Here is a 20,045-nt window from a genome sequence, read left to right on the forward strand (position 1 = left end):
AAATATTTTTTTTTCCTTAAGAAACTCATTTAAAATATGAATTATCTAATAAACTTTTTTTAAACATACATTAATCAACAACAAAAAAAATTGAACACAATATGAAGAGTATATTTATGAAGAAATTTAGTGTATGCAAGCAAATTTGCATGCATTTTACAAAAAAGAAAAAGAAAAAAGATATAGGAAGATAGACATATCCCAGTTTATTTGATTATCTCCCTTCTCTTTCGTCACAAGTAATTGCAGTTGATCTCCTCCAACCTCAAGTTTGCCCGCTAGAAATGAGGTAGCAGTATTTCCGCTGAGTTATTCAATGCATTGATGTTCTCTCCTTAAGAATGTAAAAATAAAAATAGCAGCTTAAGAAAAAAAATGACATTATGACAAATGACTCTAGGGAGTATTTTAGTCTTTAGAGAGCTATCAGGCTGAGCATAGTTACGAACCCTCAATACTACGTGCCAAAGGTAAAAGAGATGTCATTCATATGACTACTTGTTGTTTCTTAGATGAAAAATGTGCATATGATATACGTCAGCGAGCACCATAGGTATACAGTTGACCCTCTATAAAAACCCAATGCTACATGCAGAACGCCTACGATATTTGATTAATATGACTACATTGTTATTTTTTAGATCATAAATACCTTATTTTCATTAAAACATGGATACATGTCCAAATATATTTATTTGCAACATTATGAAATGACGCCATTCACTTAAAAATCGTTTAAACAAAGAACTTTTAATTAATTTCTCTTCAAATGAAATTTTTTATGTGGAATGATTTGTCTTTTTTTATTTTTTTTTGTTGGTATCTATCTTGTCTTTGTTCTTGCTATAGGTATACAGCCTATTTACACATTTCAGAAACTCTTTGTTATATTTTTTTCTATCCTTTTTTTTACAAATCATATATATCAAATATGGATTAAAAAAGAATCAATGATAATCTATATTTAACTATCATGCAATGTTCTTGCTTAAAAGGAAAATAAAGTAACTTACTATTTAAGACGCTGTAAGTAAGAAACTTCTTTTATCATTAAATATTTATGGATAAAAAGTGTATATAAAATAAATTACATGATGATTAGAACTTCATTGACATAGAGCAATTATATTTACGTCAATTAATATTATTTAAACAATAATAATTATTAATTTAAAACATATATGCAAAAAAAAAAAAAAAAAAAAAGTTGAACATATCTAGAGTATAAACTTCCTTTTAACTGAATCTAAAAATATATTACTACAACAAGCTTGCAGATTGAGTAGAAAATGAGCTTTGCACATGGTTTCTGTTCATTTTTGAAGGGTTGAGCATTGAACAGAAAAAATTTTGAACCATTTTTGCAGCCGTTTAGTATTTCGCTAATTTTTTCATTGGTCACGAGGGCCGGTGTCCTGTGTATTCAGTACTAAAAATGGGATGTCAAACGGACATTTCGGATTAGTTACTCAGTAATTGATGCCTTTTGAAGAAAATAAAAAAGCCATATACCTATTTTTGCAAAAAATCACTTTTTAATATTAGATAAATATATTAATTTTAAAGAAAAACAAAATAAATAAATAAAATATTTACACAGTAAGCTTGAATTTTTTGAAAAGAGTCATTAAGAAATGCAATAAACATAATTGAATATAAACTAAAAAGCAATGGAACGACGTATATAAATGGACAACACGCTTGGGAGAAATTATTCTCTTGAATGCAATGGGCATAGGTTGGATTCCCCGTCGCTCCTAGAGAAGGAAATATACATTATGTATATGGACTTCAAAGAAAATTCTTAGGTTAGATGGAGTAATTGTAATACTATAATGTTAACTTATATTTAATCAGTGCAACTCCATCTAACCTATTAAAAGAACATTAAATATTTATACATATATCCTTTGATTAAAAATGAACTAAATTATGTATTACCGTTTCAATATTTTTGGAGAAATAAAAGTATCCCATATTCATTTTTTTTTATAAAAAAGTCATCTCATATTTGTGTCATAAAAAATAAGATGTCTGTAAGAGCATTTTTTTTAATAATCAAAATTACTCCCAAAGAAATATTCCATCAGCGGCTCTGTTGTTCACCAAAAATATATTTCACTCAGGACCAAAGATACAACCAAATTGCGAATCGAAGACCACATGATCAGTTTTTGCCCAAATTTACATGGATACTATAATACTTTTTATTCCATAGGTTGTGTTACAGTGCTGATAATTTTTATCTGAGGGTATCATAAATTATCACTTTAATTACGTAATATCCAAGGAAATTGAAAAAAAGTGATTTAAAAACATTTGAAGTTCTTTCAAATGGACATCTCGCAAAGAAAAATATTTTGTTGAACCACTAATTTTTGACAAAAAATTTATTAAATGTTCGTTGTTTTGTTTTTAGAAATGAAAAGAAAAGAAGTTTATCAATGAGTGCCTAAACGGATTTTTTTCAAAAATAAACGGACACAGTGTGAACGTGTCTAACTCTGCATACAACTTTATTTCAATTAAGCATGTTCAAAGTGTGGAATTAATTAATTACTAATAATAATGCATATACAGGGGCGTCCACAAGTTTTAGCCTCCTCCCCCCCTACAAAGAAATTTTTAGTCTTAGTAGAAAATTTGATATTAGAAATTTAATTAAATTTTTTCCTAAAAAATTTAATCGTCTGTGGATAGCTTTAGATTCTTAATCATTTTTATCCGAAAAATTAAATGATTTAAATTTTTTTCCAAAAATTTTATAAATAAAATTTATAATCATAAATTTTTTGTGAACGGCTCTGGATTTTTGAAATTTTTTAAGAATAGCTATGGATTTTGAAATTTTTTTTTTGAGAATAGTTATAGATTTTGAATTTTTTTTTCCCAAAAATCAAGTTCCCCCCCCCGAAAAAAAAATAAAAATATATATATATATATAATCCTACAGACGCCCCTGATATAAATAAAGTTAATTTAACTTTTAAATATGTACACGTACAAAATTGTTAATTTATTTTATTGGCATAATAGTGTATTCTTTTTTTTAGGTAGTAATTTTTGTTGCGTGACTTGAGTTGATAAATTAGTATAAAAGTATTAGGAGATCCACTACCATTTTCATCTCTTTGAAAAACAATATAATTTTTTTTTTTTTTTTTCTATCTATACTAGTAGGGTCTCCAATGATTTAGATTAATAATAATAAGAAAAAGTAGAAGTGATTAACTTGATCATATCAAACTTCAACATAATATGTATATCTTTTTTTTTTTTGGTCGGGGAACGGCGTATGTTTTTTTTTCAAAATTAATTTTGACTCCGTTGCATAATTTGCTTGATACTCTGGAAGAAATTTTCTAACCCCTTTTTTTTCATAATTTTTTTTCTTCCGGAGTGATAACTTTTAAAGTCCAACCCCAAAAATTTACTGGGGGAGGGGCTACAGCCCCTCCAGCCCACCCCTGGGGAAGTCCCTGACTAGATTTGTCATGATACCAATGTTTTTGTACCGGTTCCAAGGGTTGTATCCCTATTTATATTCTTTGTAACTGAAAGTATAAACCGAAATATCGTTTAGGGAGAATAACAAGCACTTAATGTGGCGTCCGAAGACTTTTGCTTGGAAGAGGGACTAACATAAAAATGTGTTTATACCTAAAAGACAATTGCATTATTTTTTTATTTATGTGAACATAGATGAAAGTAATATTTTCTACCAGTATGTTAAAAATAGAAACTGGAAATCAATATGATAATCCTGGGAATTTGAGGAATGTTTTAGATGAGTGCAGCTTAGCTCTTTTGACGTTTCATTAAATCAGTTTCGAGGAGCTATGAGATGAATTAAATAAACACAAATCTCACTTTGTATCTATTAATGATGTAGGAAGGAATTACACCATTATCGATCCTTAACTCTACTTCGAGTCCAATAAGGACTTATTACTCCGCTACGAATCCTTGGTGTTACGATTCGTCTTTTAAAGACTAATGATTACTTTATACATATAAACAGTTCTTTAAGCGTTCCGTACATTGCTTTAGTGTTTGTCGTTCAGCCACCGTTTCATAAAGTAAAAAATAAATTCGGGTTACATACAATATGTAAGTGTGAATTGGTATCTCTGATAAAAGATTATAAGATAATAGGGTGTTATTTTAAGAATATTTATAGTTTGGGAATGAATTTAGACCTATCCTAACTCATACTACTTTCTAGAATTGCATCAAGTGAACTAATAAATTAGTTTTGATTAATTTGTTTCAAATATGGTGTTAGGAATTAGTAGTCATGCTTTTAGTTCTAAGGTTGGTTGATAATAAAGGTTTTAGTACAAGTTAATTTCATTTGTTACGATTTATACACATTTGTCTTATCCAAACTCCAGCAAATAAAATTTTTAATAACACTTCAATGCATTCGTTCTAGCTTAGCGTTGAACTACCCTGCTGAAATAATAATATTAATGGAAAGAAAATATATTGTCTAGCTTTCAAAAATGTGAAGTCGATGAATATTTCAACGACTCAAGATTTAAAATTAGAATAACCCTATTCAAATCCCTAAAAATTATTTAACCACGACTCAAAATTTCAAATAATTCTATGCTTGTTCCATACCTGTTTAATTAAATAATATCAGGTATCTCTGGAGAAATTCGTTGAGACGTATCTATTAGTGATGTAGCACGGCATTGTTTCGCTAATACAAAAAGATACAATGTATTAGGTTTCAGCTGTACATGGTGTTGCTTCTTTTTTTTTCTAATCAGTGTTCTGAACATCGATTGGTAGAATATTCTGACAATCCGTTTTACCTCCTATAAAAAATCCTAACAATTTGAAGACTTGTTTTAGTGAAGAACAGCTTAGCTGTTATGACGTTTTATTAGATCAGTTACATGCAGCCATGAAAGGATGAAAATAGACCAGAACCCCACTCCATATCTTGTAATTGATCCTCAATTCTGCTCCCAGTCCAACCTGAACATAAACTTATAACTCTTCAACAAATCATCAGTGATATTCTTCATCATTTATGAGTACAATCACTCGTTGTTACACTTTTTTTTTATATGTTCTTTCTTCAAAAATGAAATAATTATAATCGCTTTAGAAAATAAAACTCTGTGATAAAATCCAATATTAATATATTTCAAAGTATTAACCCATTTCTTTCTGAGCAAGTGTTTTCTTTTTGGAAATCAAAATTTTTATTATATCCAAGCCCTAGCTTAGAAATTACTTTAAAATATAAGCTGTTTGGACTTGATTGGGTTATCATATCAAAAATTTACTCATGACAATACATATTATAATTTTTCTCAAAATACATGTAATATAAAAATAAAGACAACTAAATGACTAAACATTAACAATTAAATATTTTAATTTAAAAAAAAGATGTTTTTCATTATGAAGAATTAAGGATTATTAAATCAATACTGGAAGGAAAAAATAATCTTAGAGCTTAAACAATTTGAGTCAATGTAATTATAATTATTATTTCTGGTTTAGTAATTTAAAATAGAACCAACTCAAAAGGATAATATTAGCGGCTTACAATTTAATTATCAACCAACAATTTGAATCGAGTTCCAATAATTAACGAATCAAGTCGAGTCAACGCATATTTAAAGTAATTATGTGCTTTTTGGAGTACTGTGCTCTACTTAAATATGTTCCTGGAGTTAGCACATATTATGAGAAGGACTTTCAGTTCAATAAAAGATTCATTGATTGATTTAGTATTCTTTTTTATCATCATAGATCTGACTGATTTTCAGTTGTCTTCTTATCCACTTTCAAAAAACGCGTCTGAAAAGGTTACTTCTCTAATTATATGTCTGAGAGTTTTTGAATGGTTAGATGTGTAAAGAAATCTGCTACAAATAAAGTAGAAGTGAATTATTAATTATCTACGTACCTGTGTTCAATAACACATTGTTAATAATTGAATTTCTAAGCACAATGCTCCATATTTAGAAGTCTATATAGATCACAAGGGCATTTGATAAGATTTTTATTCCTAAAAATATGCACTTGACTAGAGGTAACCATAATTAATATAAGGCGTCGTCGAGTCTAAAAGCCTTGTGGTTTTATAGGGCATTTATATTTTAAACAAAAATATGTTTAAAGCAGCTCTTGTTCCTTATGGGTTTATTGTTTTACATAATTAAACTTGAAGTTATCAATATCCCTGTAGAGTCAAGTAGAGAGGGATTTAATTTAGGACGATCATTTGAAGGATATGCAATAGATCGTGTATAAAATTTGGTCTTCAATAGTATTTAAGATAATAAGATTCAGTAATTTCCAGAAGGGGGGAGCTATTATACTGTGAGACTACCTGATTTTTAAGGGGACAAGGTCACCAACTGAGATATTTCTTTTCGTTATTGAGTCGCTATTAAAGAGGTGTCTCACTTTCCAGATCCAAATTCCCAAACAGAAGGGCCAAGGAGAAATAAAACTTCAGAAAATAAATTAAATTAACCAAAAATTTAATATAGAGCTCACTTCCTTCACGCACAAAGTGGAGTTGAGGAAGGCCCGTAAAAAATTATTTAACTTGAACTTGAGTCTATTAAGAGGCCTCTCTAAAGAGAGGGATTTGCACTTTTAGACAATTTTGACAGTTTGTTTTTCGTTTTTAAAAAGGTAAAATTTGACACTTATGGTTTTCTTTTTTAAACTTTAAAGATATATTTTTTTGAGTTACGATAAAATTTGAAGGAATTGCAATATTTCTCCCAAAATTAAGGACAATTTAACTTTGTATTAGGATAACTATAAATATTCTAAAAAATTGCCCCATTGGCTCCTAAGGTTCCTACGCCACTGATCTTACGTCTTTGCTCACAGGTCCAAGTCAAATACAAGTTGTTAAATAATTTCATCGAGTTAAGTTTAAGTCCATCGAAAATAAAAGATGCTCTAAAGAGTAACTACTTTATATCGAGTAAAAAAATTGAAATAACTTTCGAGTCCAAGTCGAGGGGGCGAGTTTTAACTTTCGAGTCTTTGATAGTGTGAAGAAGTCAAGTCGCAAGGTTTCATAATATGAACTCGAGCCTAAGTACGCAACTCTGCTAATTACCATATTAGTGCTGAGTCAGTTCTTATGGATTCGGTCCAGATCAGTCTTCGGACTTATCCTTAAAATAGTTAGTCCTTCGGACTTTCAGTATTAGAAGTGATTAAAAACAAAGAACAAAAGTAGAGTGACGTCATCAAGAACCAAACTTTATAAGTTTCAGGACGGATATGCAAGACTGAATTAGACCAGACAGAGACTGAATTGGACAGCACTGCAGCCTTCAGCCTAAATAAGGACTAACACAGCCCTGCACCATGTAGAATTGCCCTTATGAAGGGGTGTCTGCAGGGGGAGGACTGAAGAGTCTGTAGCTCAACCAAATTAATAAATTTTTGATTCTTAATAGAAAATTTGATATTTAATTAAATCATTGAAATTTTCCACCAAAATTTAATTGTCTGTGAATAGCTATGGATTATTTTCCCTAAAAAATTTAATATTATAAATTTAATTTTAGGAATTTTTTTCCACAAAAAAATTCAGTTTTTGGAATTTTTTTGAAAATAACTTTAGATTTTTGAAAAAAATTTTTTAAAGACATTATATTTAAAATTTAATTTTAGAAAAAAATTTCTGGAAAATTTTACTTCTTGGGTATGTATAGCTCTAGATCTTTGAATATTATGTTGAGAATATCAATGGATTTTAAATATTTTGTTGAGAATAGCAATAAATTTTTAAATTTTTGTACAAAATATTTAATTGTCTGTGAATAGCAATGAATTTTTGAAATTTTTCTTCGAAAATTAATTTTTTGTTCAAATATTTTATATTTAAAATTTTAATTAGAATAAAACTACCAAAAATTTTTATTTTTTGTGAATAGCTTTAGATCTTTGACAATATTTGAGAATAGTTATGGACTTTAAATTTTTTGTTGAGAATAGCAATGGATTTTTAAAAATTTTCTCCGAAAAAATTTAATATTTGAATTAATTGTACAAAAAATGTAATATTTGAAATTTAATTTCAGAAATTTTTTTCGAAAATTTTATTTTTGTGAATAACTTTATATTTTTGAAATTATTTCCCAAAATATTTCATTTTTTGGGAATAGCTCCCCCCTTCAAAAAAAAAAAAACCCACCAAATATATATATTTATATAGGTATAATCCTGCGGTAGCCCCAGTTATAATCAGTTTTTCATACAACCCACAAAATATGAGTCAGCCTCTATATTCCATTTATCCAAGTAGGTACATACTTTCTTACATGTATCCAATTATCTACAACTATTCTAAAAATACAGGCTTTAAACAACGTAATAAAATGAATATGGCTTTTTTAGCTATACAAATATGTCTCAAATTTTCCGTGGAATTTAATTATTTTATAACATTTACTTTTGATAATGTTTAACAATAATGTAAGTGCAATATTATATACTCATTTATTTACCTGGACTGGATGTTCATTTATGTAATAAATGCATCATGTAAAAATAGAGTTATATATCTTTATAAATAATCAAATTAGCTTAATTTAATTGTATTGAAATCCTTCTTTTTAAAGTTCATTGACCATATGACTACATATTTTTTAATAAATAAATATAACAATATGTTCAATCATTATCAATGTCTTATTGATACACCAAATATTATAAGATCAAGATACTTCTTTTATTTCTTTATGATTGTGAAAAAAACAACAGTGGAAAAAAAATCCGTTATGTCATTATCTGAAAGCAACACGTAGACAGAAAATCATGTCAGAGTAGACATTAATCATTATTATGGCATCAGCAGACTACCATAATATACATATATGTTAAAGTACTAAATGTTTTGTTAATATCTTAAAACTAAGTAAAAAAATTCATTTTATTACAGAGCCAAAATGTGAGCCAAGAATTGAAAACAATAAAGCAACTTTTTCGCTCAACCTTGATAATATTTATGAGTGTATGATGACTCGAGTAAAGGATCAAGAAACGGTGAGAGAACTAACTACCTTATTATTAATAATAATTAGTTATTAAAAGCTTGTAAGGGAACACTTCCTTACTGAGTAATTATTAAAATACTTCCTCTTACCACTACATTACTATTTAATTACTCTTTGTGCCATAAAATGTGATGTTCTATCTTAAAATCTCGGAAAATTATACTCAAAATTCACAAAACCTCTTCATTTTGATTTATAATATTAAACTTTTTTTAATTCAAGGGTCAAACAGCATACTTCCATAAAGTCATTATGGAATACGAAAGTAATCCAAAACAAATATTTCTAGTCAAATGTGATATTGGTGGTATGTTTGATAATTCAACCCTAAATGATGATGAGTATGAAGAACTATCAAAAATATCAAAGCGCTCTGCCCAAGTTCCAATTACTTTTGATGAGCCAGAGTGGGTTATTTTGTATTCATAAAAAATATTTGCTTCAAAATTTATTTTATTTCACGCATGATTAGTTATGAGATTGAAATTACGAAAGAAGTATCGGGACGGGCTCCAATTCCCGTTCTTAATGTGGAAGTACGCCAGGCAGGTCTTCTCGTCAATAATGAACTTACTGTAAAGCCTGGAACTCCTTTGAGTATGGATATATTTCTTGACGACGAATCCTTGGATATTTATGGAGTTATGGTGTCGAACATGTTGGTTTCGGACATGAGTGAGCAAGAAGAAATTCTAATACTCAACGGGTATGTGCATTATATTATCTGCTTATTGATTCGACCTTGGAGAGTTCATACAACAAATATACATATTTAGCTAGGATCTCCCACACACAAAAAAAAAAAAACGAAATGCCGTATATAAAACACATTAAATATCTATTTTAAAGTGCATATGATGTCATTTACCTCATTAAGGCGATGATGGACGCATCTATTCAGATCTCTTTGAACATAGTTAGTTCAAGGAACTCTTTGTACATACGTAGAGACAAGAAACCTAGCTTCCAGTTGGAAATAAATCACGTTTCTAGGGGTTAAAAAAAATCTGTGTGGATTTACATATGTATGAAAATCTCATTCCTACTCCCACGCATCATACACAGGCAAAAATCTATAAATATATCTAAATAGATATTGTCTTTTTAGAATGGAAAAGTGTAATTCGCAAAATATGCCTACCACCCATTTGATTTGTCATCAAGTTCTCAATGCCAGTGAAGTGTGCCTATACCAAGGTTTTATACATATTGAGTTGAGCATTTAGATATTGTATATTAGATATATATATTATATTAATGCATCCATAATCTTGCTCCACGATCAATTTAGAAAGTAGAGCCTTACTTTCTATAATAATTACACTCAAGTATGTATCGCATCCACTGAATGTAAAAAAATGCATTGAATTTCCCCAAAAGGCGGTGTCCATGAGGAATTATGCTTCAGTTATTACTACTCCTTGGATTGAAGGTTTAATTCAATGCATACTTACATAGATACAAATAATTGTAGGGATAGTCTATTTTAAGAATCTGATCTCTCTTTTGACAAATTTATTCTGTAATTAAGAGAGTCAAATTTTATTCTACTTATATGAAACGGAGATAAATATTAGTTATGTATATTAAAGACGGATTTCATTGACGTGGGAGGTGGGAAATTTATTTCATATCATTATTTGGAGGTAGGTTGCTTTTTTTTTTTTTAAAGTATATATCTCTCTTGGATACAATACATAAATAATTTTTTTAAACCTATACATAAATTAGATAAGACGTATTGGAAATTATTTATTCATACGTACCATATTTGGATGGGTCGTCTTGTATTTATATACCTAATTATATGCTTGTATGTATCATAGAGTATTTAGTGACTAATCCTTCAAAATCAAATTAATACAGCTTGAAAGCACAATGCACATGCGAATTGCTATGACATCAAAGCCTGGACGTTTGTTGTAGGTAGAGTATAATCGATCAAAAAAACCTTAGGCACTCCTTTTGATATGTTCTATGCGAAACAATTTTGGGCTAAGTGATACGTAATTATTATATTGCTGTTTTAATTGTTCTCAACAGTAAGATCATAAGGCCTACGATACTTGATTCCTTTAAATAGCAATTTTTTTAGGAGAGTTACTAATTATATTTTATTATGACTTAAATGGCTATTTTAAGGCATTCATCCTTGTAACTACGTATTTAAAATAATTTATATATTTTTTCATAATCCAGTTTTTTTGTAGCAATAATTAAAAAAAAAAAAATTGGGGGCCCTCCCTCCCCCAACCGCTCTTTGGACATTAAATAAAACTCCCACTTTTTAAAGTTACTGATAACAACGGATAGTAATCAACTTTATCACCTTGTAACATTTAGAATGAATACTTGTACATTTGTGATAGATATATCCCATTAAACATAAAAAATTACTATGTTTTTATTTTCAGCTATCAATTTTTCTACTTATCTTCCTCTTATTAGTGTTTTTTTACGTTTATGGAGCTTTTCATTAATCTGTGAGCTATCATATACTGTTACTGAAGAATAATCTCTCAGTTGAAAAGAATTGGACAACTGATTTGTGTTTTGTTTTTTTTTTGAGAAATGATAACGACGTGTTGTATGTAAAATATACATATTCACGACGTATGCAGGGGGGAGGGGGATTTGGGGGGATGTACTCTGCTCCAAATCAAGGAACTTTTGTCTTGATTAAGAAAACAATATCGGTTTTTAAGGAAAAAAAATGTAATCAAAAAAAAAAAAAAAAGATTCAAGGTTTCTTTTCTAAAAAGGTCCTTTATATACATATATAATCCTTCTGAGGCTCCTGATATTTATTGACTAATGGTAATGGTATAGGTAGTATTGTCTTGGTCATATATTTTTTTTCAAATTCAATGACGTTATACAAAGTTAAAACCGAGATAGCTTGGATTAATTTTGATCTCACCGTCTTTTATATGTATACAGTATTTGTTTTAGTACTTATCGCGTTCTTTAGATATTTAAAAAAATAAAAAATAAATGACAGTTGATCTGGAAAAAAAAATGGTCCATAAAGTAAGACTAAACCAAAGTTGGTCCATAAAGTGAGACTGAACCAAAGTCGGTCTACAAAGTGAGACCGAAAAAAAATCGATCCACGTTCTAAGACACCGGTCTGGACCAAAAATCGGTTAAGATCGAACCAAAAAAAAAAAAATAGTACTGGAACTATTTATCCATATTTTTGAATTATATGTCACCTGAAAAGAAATCGATTTCCATTACCACTTCTTTCATTCATATCCACTAACATTTTCATCACGAATTTTTAAGTTTCAATAAAAATAATGTATGGCTCAATGGGTGTCCGGTACTTTCACCTTGAAATATTTTCCCGTAGGGATATCTCCCTTAATATATCAATAAATGATATTTATACGTCGTTATGGTTGACTTTCAAATGAAAATGATGTCCCCTTGAATTTTGAAATGAAAATACTTGTATGTAATGCTTATTGCTATAAAAAAGAAAGCAAATGGTTGTTTTTTGTGGAATAATGATGGTAGGATGTCCCAAAATTTCAAAACATACAATCGAAATCTCACTATATAATGAGTTCGAACCAGAGACAAAATAATTAATATAATAAGAAAAATAAACAAATACGATAGTGATTTGAATGGAAGAAGTGCTAATCACTTTTACAGTTTCCATTATTCATTATCATTTGAAATTATTGAGAATAAGCGTAGTATGAGGAAATTATAGGTACACTTCGTTATGATCCAGGATGTGCTAAATGAAGAGGCTGTTAATTATTACCCAACCTTGGAGTAACTCATGGAATCATCTCAGTAGTTTGCTTCTCTACAGCAAGATTGTATAAGTACTTGGCGCTGGATAAATTCCCCATTCATTTGATCAACCTCTTTTAATTTTTTGTGCATTCATAAGAGGATTTGTGTAACACAATGTTCATATTTACAATTTTAGATATTTCAAAATTGAGATTTGTAAAGTAAAATTAAGTAAATATTTTGATCTCCACTTTTTATTTATATATTTGCAAACAATTTCCCTTCAACAATTTTTTTTTCCTTGTAATAATTTTTAAAAAAATCACTTTTATTTTATAAGTTTAACTTCTTTAGACACACTTTGACTCTATGGAGTTCCTAGTCAACATAGAATTCCCATCTATTGTACATACACAATTCTTCGAAAACTCTTTTTTGTACTTCTTAGTGGAGCCTTTATTGTAATGGAACCGATAAAGTAATGCAAGTGGTCTCATATCGAAAACAATCAAAAAGATTTTTTAATCATGAAAAAAAATCCCGATTCGATAAAGATCTTTCAGTTTTTGTATCTTCTGTATACCATAGACAGGAACATTAATGATGAGTTAAAAAATCAAATGAATTTCTCTCTCATCATTTGGCTTGATGATCATATCAATATCTAGTTTGTTATTGATCCGTAGGTGGTCAATTGAAGTATCTGTAGATGTTATTTACTTTAGATCCACTTTTGTGATATGCGTAATAAATGAATCAGTAACTGACTTCGTGTTGTATCGGTCCTTATTTAGGACTGAAGACTACAGTCCTGTACAGTTCAGTCTTGGGCCGATCCAGTCCTACATATTGGTCCAAAATTTGTAAAGTAGAGTATAAGATGATGTCACTCTACTTTTGTTTTTTGTTTTTAATCAGTGGTAGTACTGACAGTCCGAAGGACGGACCGGTCCTAAGACTAGACTGGACCGAATAAATAAGGACTTACACATCACTACAATATTGTATTTTTTATATTATTTCTTCTACTTTCATATTTGACCTGAAAAGGTTTAGATCATTAAATGTTGTGAACATTCAGCAGTATAAAAGTTATACTGAATCCATATGATAAACCATAAAAAAATTGATCTATTCAATTTTTTGATTATTATAGAAAATGATTTTCTTGATTTTTAATTAGGGCAAATAAGTTGCATCATCATCGATAGGGGTTGAATCCGATATTAATAGTAGAAGGTTAAATAACAAGAAACCCGTAGGGCAAACACAGGATATTTATTACGTTAATTTTCAGCTGACGTCATTTGTCACATTTGTTTGGGTAAATGGAATACATAAAAAGTAAAAAAAGAGTTATTTAAATTTGACTTTTCCATTGATTCCGTATTTATTCAAGCTAGATATAGGATTTTTAATTATTTACCATCGTTGTATTTTTGTATTTGAGATTCCAAGGATGTCATTCGTTGTAGTATTAAAATTTCAGAGATAACTGAAAATTGTTGTAGACTACAGGGCGAGGACTCAAAAATTAGAATTCTCTTCGAGGCCGTCTACCCTCAGTTCTAAAAGTTTGACAGTTTTGTACTTGACTCAATTCAAAAGAACCGAGAAAAAACTACAATTTGATGTTTGTTTTGTTTTTGAGCAAATAAAAATGTCAGAGAAATAAGCAAAAAACAAGGGGTGTACTATATCCTCCTTGCAGAAGATGCCTTCACAATGGACGCTGTTCTGAATAGGAAGAATAATTGGTTCTTGCCTGAATCAAGATTTCATGTCAAAGGAATCTTCAGGAACCAACAACATCCAGCCCAGGTCATTGTCCTCAGCGTCGTGGCGTCCGACGGTTGCAAGAGGTCTCCCTACTTCTTCAAGGTCAACGAAAAAGTATATACGGACGTTTACTATAATTTCTTCATGTACCATGTCTTGCCATGTTTGAAGAACACATTCACCAGGGACAACTATGTGTTTACCAATGACGACGCTCCGGCACATACGTCCAAGAAAGTGCAGCATTTCTGTAGGGAGAACATGGCTGCCTTCTGGATGGCAGACTTCTGGATTTTTTTCCTCACCCGAAGTGACACCCCTGGACCCCCTGTTTGCTGTGTCTTGAGGGCAAGACAAAAAATACTTCTTACCTAAATGGCAGTGCCTTGAAGGGCGGTATCACGTAGGAGTGGAACAACTTGTCATCAGACTTCATTAAGGCAAGACCATGTGCTTCTGTCCCTCCCCGTATTGAAGCCATCATTCAGAATGCATAATCAGCATATTGAATAAAAAGTGTAGGAAATAGTTTGGTTACAAAATTTTGCTTCAAAGGTTTGCAATAATAATGGCATAAAATAAAAATATGGATAAGTGAAAATGGCTTATAAAATATTCTAGTTTTTAAGTCCTCATCCTCTAACTTTGTTACCATAACATTGGTTGAATCCCTATTCAAAAGATGATTACAGAAATTTAACCTTCCGTGGATTAGAAATAAGAAACAAACATTAATCAATCCTCAATTTAAAAAAAAGTACATACTTTTACCTTTTCTAAATAGCAAAAAATTATTTTTACCTTAATAGATTTGATGTCACACCCTAACGAAGTTGGAAATTATATATGTGCAATCCATTTATTTCTTATTTTGATTTATTTTAGAAGCTTATAAGTTTTTGAAATTTAAAACAAACACCGTATATTAATGTACCGTGCTGTGTATTTATTTATTCAATCTCGTTCAATCCCAAGATAAAGACCGGTATTTGAAATCGTCAGTGCAAAAAAGGGCCTTTATCATTAAAGCTGATTCTTTTTTTATGTAGAAATAATGTAAATAACCACAAGGAAAGTTTGTGGAAGGGTCAAGGCCATGTATCCTGACCCTAAAGATTTATCACATGATTTGTATTTTATAAATTTAGTATTTCAATAATTTCTAACTAGGTCTAAATAACGGTTTAAGATAGTTTGGCGAAAGCCACATGGTCAATTGTCATTTTTCCAAACGGACAATTTGCCGAAGGACGGCTCTGTCGAAAATGATGATAAATATATTTCATCTTGATTCATGTTTCAATACTATGTTATAATCTACTAGACAATGACAAACACATTTTGATTATTATAGACTCAGAGATAAACTCTGTGTTTCTCACAACTTGACTAGATGCGTAAGAGCACCAACAGATTCGATCCATGCGATGAATTCATTTGAATTGTTCATTGGGTATCAATTATTCATTGTTTGACTCATTCTTTTCTTTAAACATTTTTTTTTCTAATTTATTTATTTTTAGGTTGTCATATTTTTTTAGAACTGTTTTAACAGAGGTTTGAGGCAACTGTTGAAGCATCTTCATCATGAAATAATTCCATTATTAAAAATTGCTTCCGGGACTAAGTTTTCGGTGAAGTGTCTACTCACGGCAAATAACTAATCATTCAAAAACTTACCAACTGCCATTCTTTCTCCTATTTTTGGACTACTACTAAATTATAAACGATACTACAATGTTTTGAATCAATTATTTCAAGTTTGTTCTATTGATAACATTGCTTTAAGTGTCATATCATTGAAATGCAAACTCCATACTAAAAGATAATCGCCGAAATGTTCATCAAATAACTGTTTGCATTAATACAATGTCACTCTGTAACTCACACTAAACCTTCTTTTATTCAAAAAGCACCTACCTACAGTACATACACTCCTAAAAAAAAAACCGTATCCAAAATGATCAATATTTATTACATTTCCATACGTTTTAACACCCTGAGGTTGGTTAATGCACAATTCTGAACTATGAGGAAAGATGTACTTATTTTATAGCTCACCTAATTGTTTGGTGTATCAGCAGCATTTAAGAGTTTTTATAATAGAAACATTTGCTTAACATCAATTAGTTTATTTCGTTTGTGAAGGATAGACATTTAAAAACATTTTATTAAAGGTGTTGTGACCAAATTTGTGCATGTTGTTAAACTATTAGTTAGTGATTGTTTATAATAGAGCCTCCAAAAGTTTTTAACTAATTAAATTAGTTTTCAGTTTGGTTTCCTTCTCTAAAAATGTAGTATATATATAAATTACTCAATGAAAGGAATGACTTTTAGTCTAATTTGGTGCAACATTGCTTCCTTCTAGAATAAACATGCACCAAGAAAAGAAAATGGGAAGTAAGAGTGTGTAGATGTTATGTTATACTAATGTCCAGTGATGCTAATCCGGATCATTTTGGGCATGTTAAAAAAGAAAAATTGACATAGTAACACGGATAATTTGAAGAAGTATTTGGAGAAAAACAGCTTAGCTGTCATGACCTTTCATTAAACCAGCTACAAGCAGCTGTGACGAGAGAGGAGGGGGAAAAGAAGATAAACAAGGACAAGTATTTGACCGATGTCGTTTCTCAACTTTACTCTGAGTCCAACAAAAACTTACTTAATTTTAACTCTGCATGATTTTAAATCATCAAGGTTTTTGCCATTTTTATGAGGACATACGAATGTTCAATCAGGTTTTGAATATAATTGAATGTAGTAGAAAAGGAAGTTGACTACTCAGGAGTTAAATAATAATGACAACAGACGAGGAAAAGAAAATTCATTCTTCGGTTTGCCAAATCTAAAAAAAATATGCAATTAAAAAATTGATAGCGATTTTCATTATTACAACAAATACAGGGTGTCCACGATAACTTGGAACTAATTTAAACTTCATCCAGATCCATAATGCGGATATTTGTGCTTAAATCATACTAATATAAAAGGTTGCAGGAACAATACACTATAACTTCCACCACAATTGTTTTGACAACAAACAATAGTCATCATGGAACAAGCAAGGAGAGACTCCATCCTCGAATTGGGTCGTGCAGGACACAAGCCCTCTGCTATCTACAAGCTTCTTAACTAGCCAAGACCACAGTGTACCGGGTCTTCAATGCCTGGGAGGTTGAGGGGAAGGTCTGCCGCAAGGCCCACAACATGAGAAGGGACCGAATCCGCACTCCCCGCTTCCTTGAAGGCCTCCGGAAGTCGATCAAGGCTTCCCCGGGGACTTCCTTGTCCAGGTTGGCCAAGAACCGTGGAGTGAGCAAGCAGCTGGTCTCCAAGGCTGTGAATGAGGACCTCGGGTACAGGTCATACCGAATGGCCAAACAACACATCCTCACGGCATCCATGAAGGCCACCAGGCTCACCAACGGTAAGCATCTCCTCAATGACCTGAAGAGCCATGGAGGAAGAATCATCTTCTTCTCCGACGAGAAGAACTGGACTGTCGATAAAACGTCCAGAATGACAGATGGCTTGCCAAGGAGAGAGAACAGGTCCCTGCGGTCTTCACCACAAAGTTCCCGGGCTCCATTACGAGGGAGTAGAATGCTGTCGATTCAGCGGAAGTCATCAGGGCATGCAAATCCTTTAGGGGCAGGATGGAGAAGATGGTGGCTGCTGAGGGAGGACATGTTGAATAAATTTATTGTTTAATATCATGTCTAACTTTTTCATAGTAACAAATACACTCCAAATTCCATTTTGATCAAGCAGGTTGAATTTTAAGATAGTTCCAATTTATCGTGGACACCCTGTACATACTAAAATAGCATCAATCATAAACATTAATACTTCAAACATGTCCTGCCGTTTAGTACAAATATCAAATTAAACCTAATAATCCTGGCAATTTGAAGAAAATTGGGATGAAAGCAGATACTCTGTCATACCGTTTAATTATATCCGCTGGAAGCAGCCGAGAGTGGAAGGAATGTTTCACAAATCCCGTTCCCAATCCACTTAAGATAAATAGACTATAATTACTCCAAAGTCGATCCTTAATTCTACTCCAAATCCAACAAGGACTTACACTCCCCCCAATGAACAAACCCTCATTGTTACTCTCCCTCTTTCAAGAGCACAATCACTAGTTATTAGTTTATATTTAGATGTTCTGTCTTCCAAAATTAAATACTAACGAAAGCATCATTGGAAATATTAAAAAAAAGCCTGTTCAAATTGTCAATTATAAAAGCTGCTTATTTGATACCTTTCTGATCACTAAGTAATATGCTAAAGTAGCTTTTTGTTGATAAGTGTGTATAATATAAATAAACGTCCAATAAAAGTCCTACATCATACTTTTATTGTACGTTCTTTATAAATAGTATTCCTTTCTGGCATTCTGATGGCAGAAATTTTTCAGTACACTCTTATAAGTTATTCTATTTGAGTACATCAAAATATATATGTAATATGTAAATTTTTAGCAAAATCCCACTGTCGTACTTTCACAGAACACTCTCAACTAAATTTAACAGTTCCATATACATAATTGTGTTTTTTCTTCTACTCTAACTGTAGAAGCAAAACTGTGCATCCCTTCCACTCAACTTGAGATAATATAACTTTTTTGTAGGATCACGAAACTACTACAGTTTCATATTTTATATCAAAATATTTGGAAAATCTATTTCTGGTGTGCTCTTTGTCAAATTGTTCGACAAAGATATCCAAAGTGGGGATATTGGTCATTGATCCTTCATTCTACATTTAAGTTCCAATCTCATAGCTTGTTTTTTAGAGGCAAGATAATTTTCTTATGGTAAAAATATTTTATAGATAAAAGTTATAGTAGAAGTCTTCATAAAACATTATTATCTTAGGATATGTAATGTCCTTTTAATAGCAACTATATCCAGTGATTCTTGACCGAGAGGGGGATTTAAAACGGTATCTAAGTAAGAAAAAAGTTATATAGCTTCTACTCATATATTTTCAATTTCTTAGAACTTCGGTGAAGAGGGTACTAATTCATTGAAGGTCAGAATTTGGTTCATAGAAGTAAACCACTAACCTATATATAAATTTTATTTTTACCCGATAGTTTGGTGTTGATATTCTTGTTTTAAAGAAAAATATCTAAATTATTTCAGGAACATAAATATAAAGATATGATGGTTTCAATAAATAGCTTGTCAGTAAAAGCAAATACCATAATTTCCATGGACAACGATTCTTTCGTTACACTTTATAATTAATTAGTCAAATCATTTGAATATTATTTTTAGATCGATATATTTATGTATGTGTGTGTCTTACAATGACGAACAAATAAAAAAGGAATACAAGAAAATTATAGAAAAATAAACTTGAAATCTTATCCAGTATGTTTCGTTCTGTTTCATTTCCTTAAAAGAGGAAAGTCTATTTTTTTTTGTTAAATATAGGGAA

General features: G+C 30.6%; 1 protein-coding gene across 2 annotated transcripts in view; it reads left to right on the plus strand.

Annotated features, from left to right (window-relative positions):
- Positions 1-20,045, plus strand: part of qsm (Zona pelucida superfamily protein qsm) — a 53,300-nt gene that overhangs the window by 13,096 nt on the left and 20,159 nt on the right. For both annotated transcript variants that reach the window (XM_040727285.2, XM_040727286.2), the window contains exons 3-5: positions 8,942-9,045; positions 9,279-9,463; positions 9,529-9,762. In XM_040727285.2, the coding sequence (XP_040583219.1) occupies positions 8,942-9,045; positions 9,279-9,463; positions 9,529-9,762 (523 nt within the window). The remainder of the gene's footprint in view (positions 1-8,941; positions 9,046-9,278; positions 9,464-9,528; positions 9,763-20,045) is intronic.

Source organism: Lepeophtheirus salmonis, chromosome 1 (assembly GCF_016086655.4).
Source record: "Lepeophtheirus salmonis chromosome 1, UVic_Lsal_1.4, whole genome shotgun sequence".
NCBI classification, from domain to species: domain Eukaryota; kingdom Metazoa; phylum Arthropoda; class Copepoda; order Siphonostomatoida; family Caligidae; genus Lepeophtheirus; species Lepeophtheirus salmonis.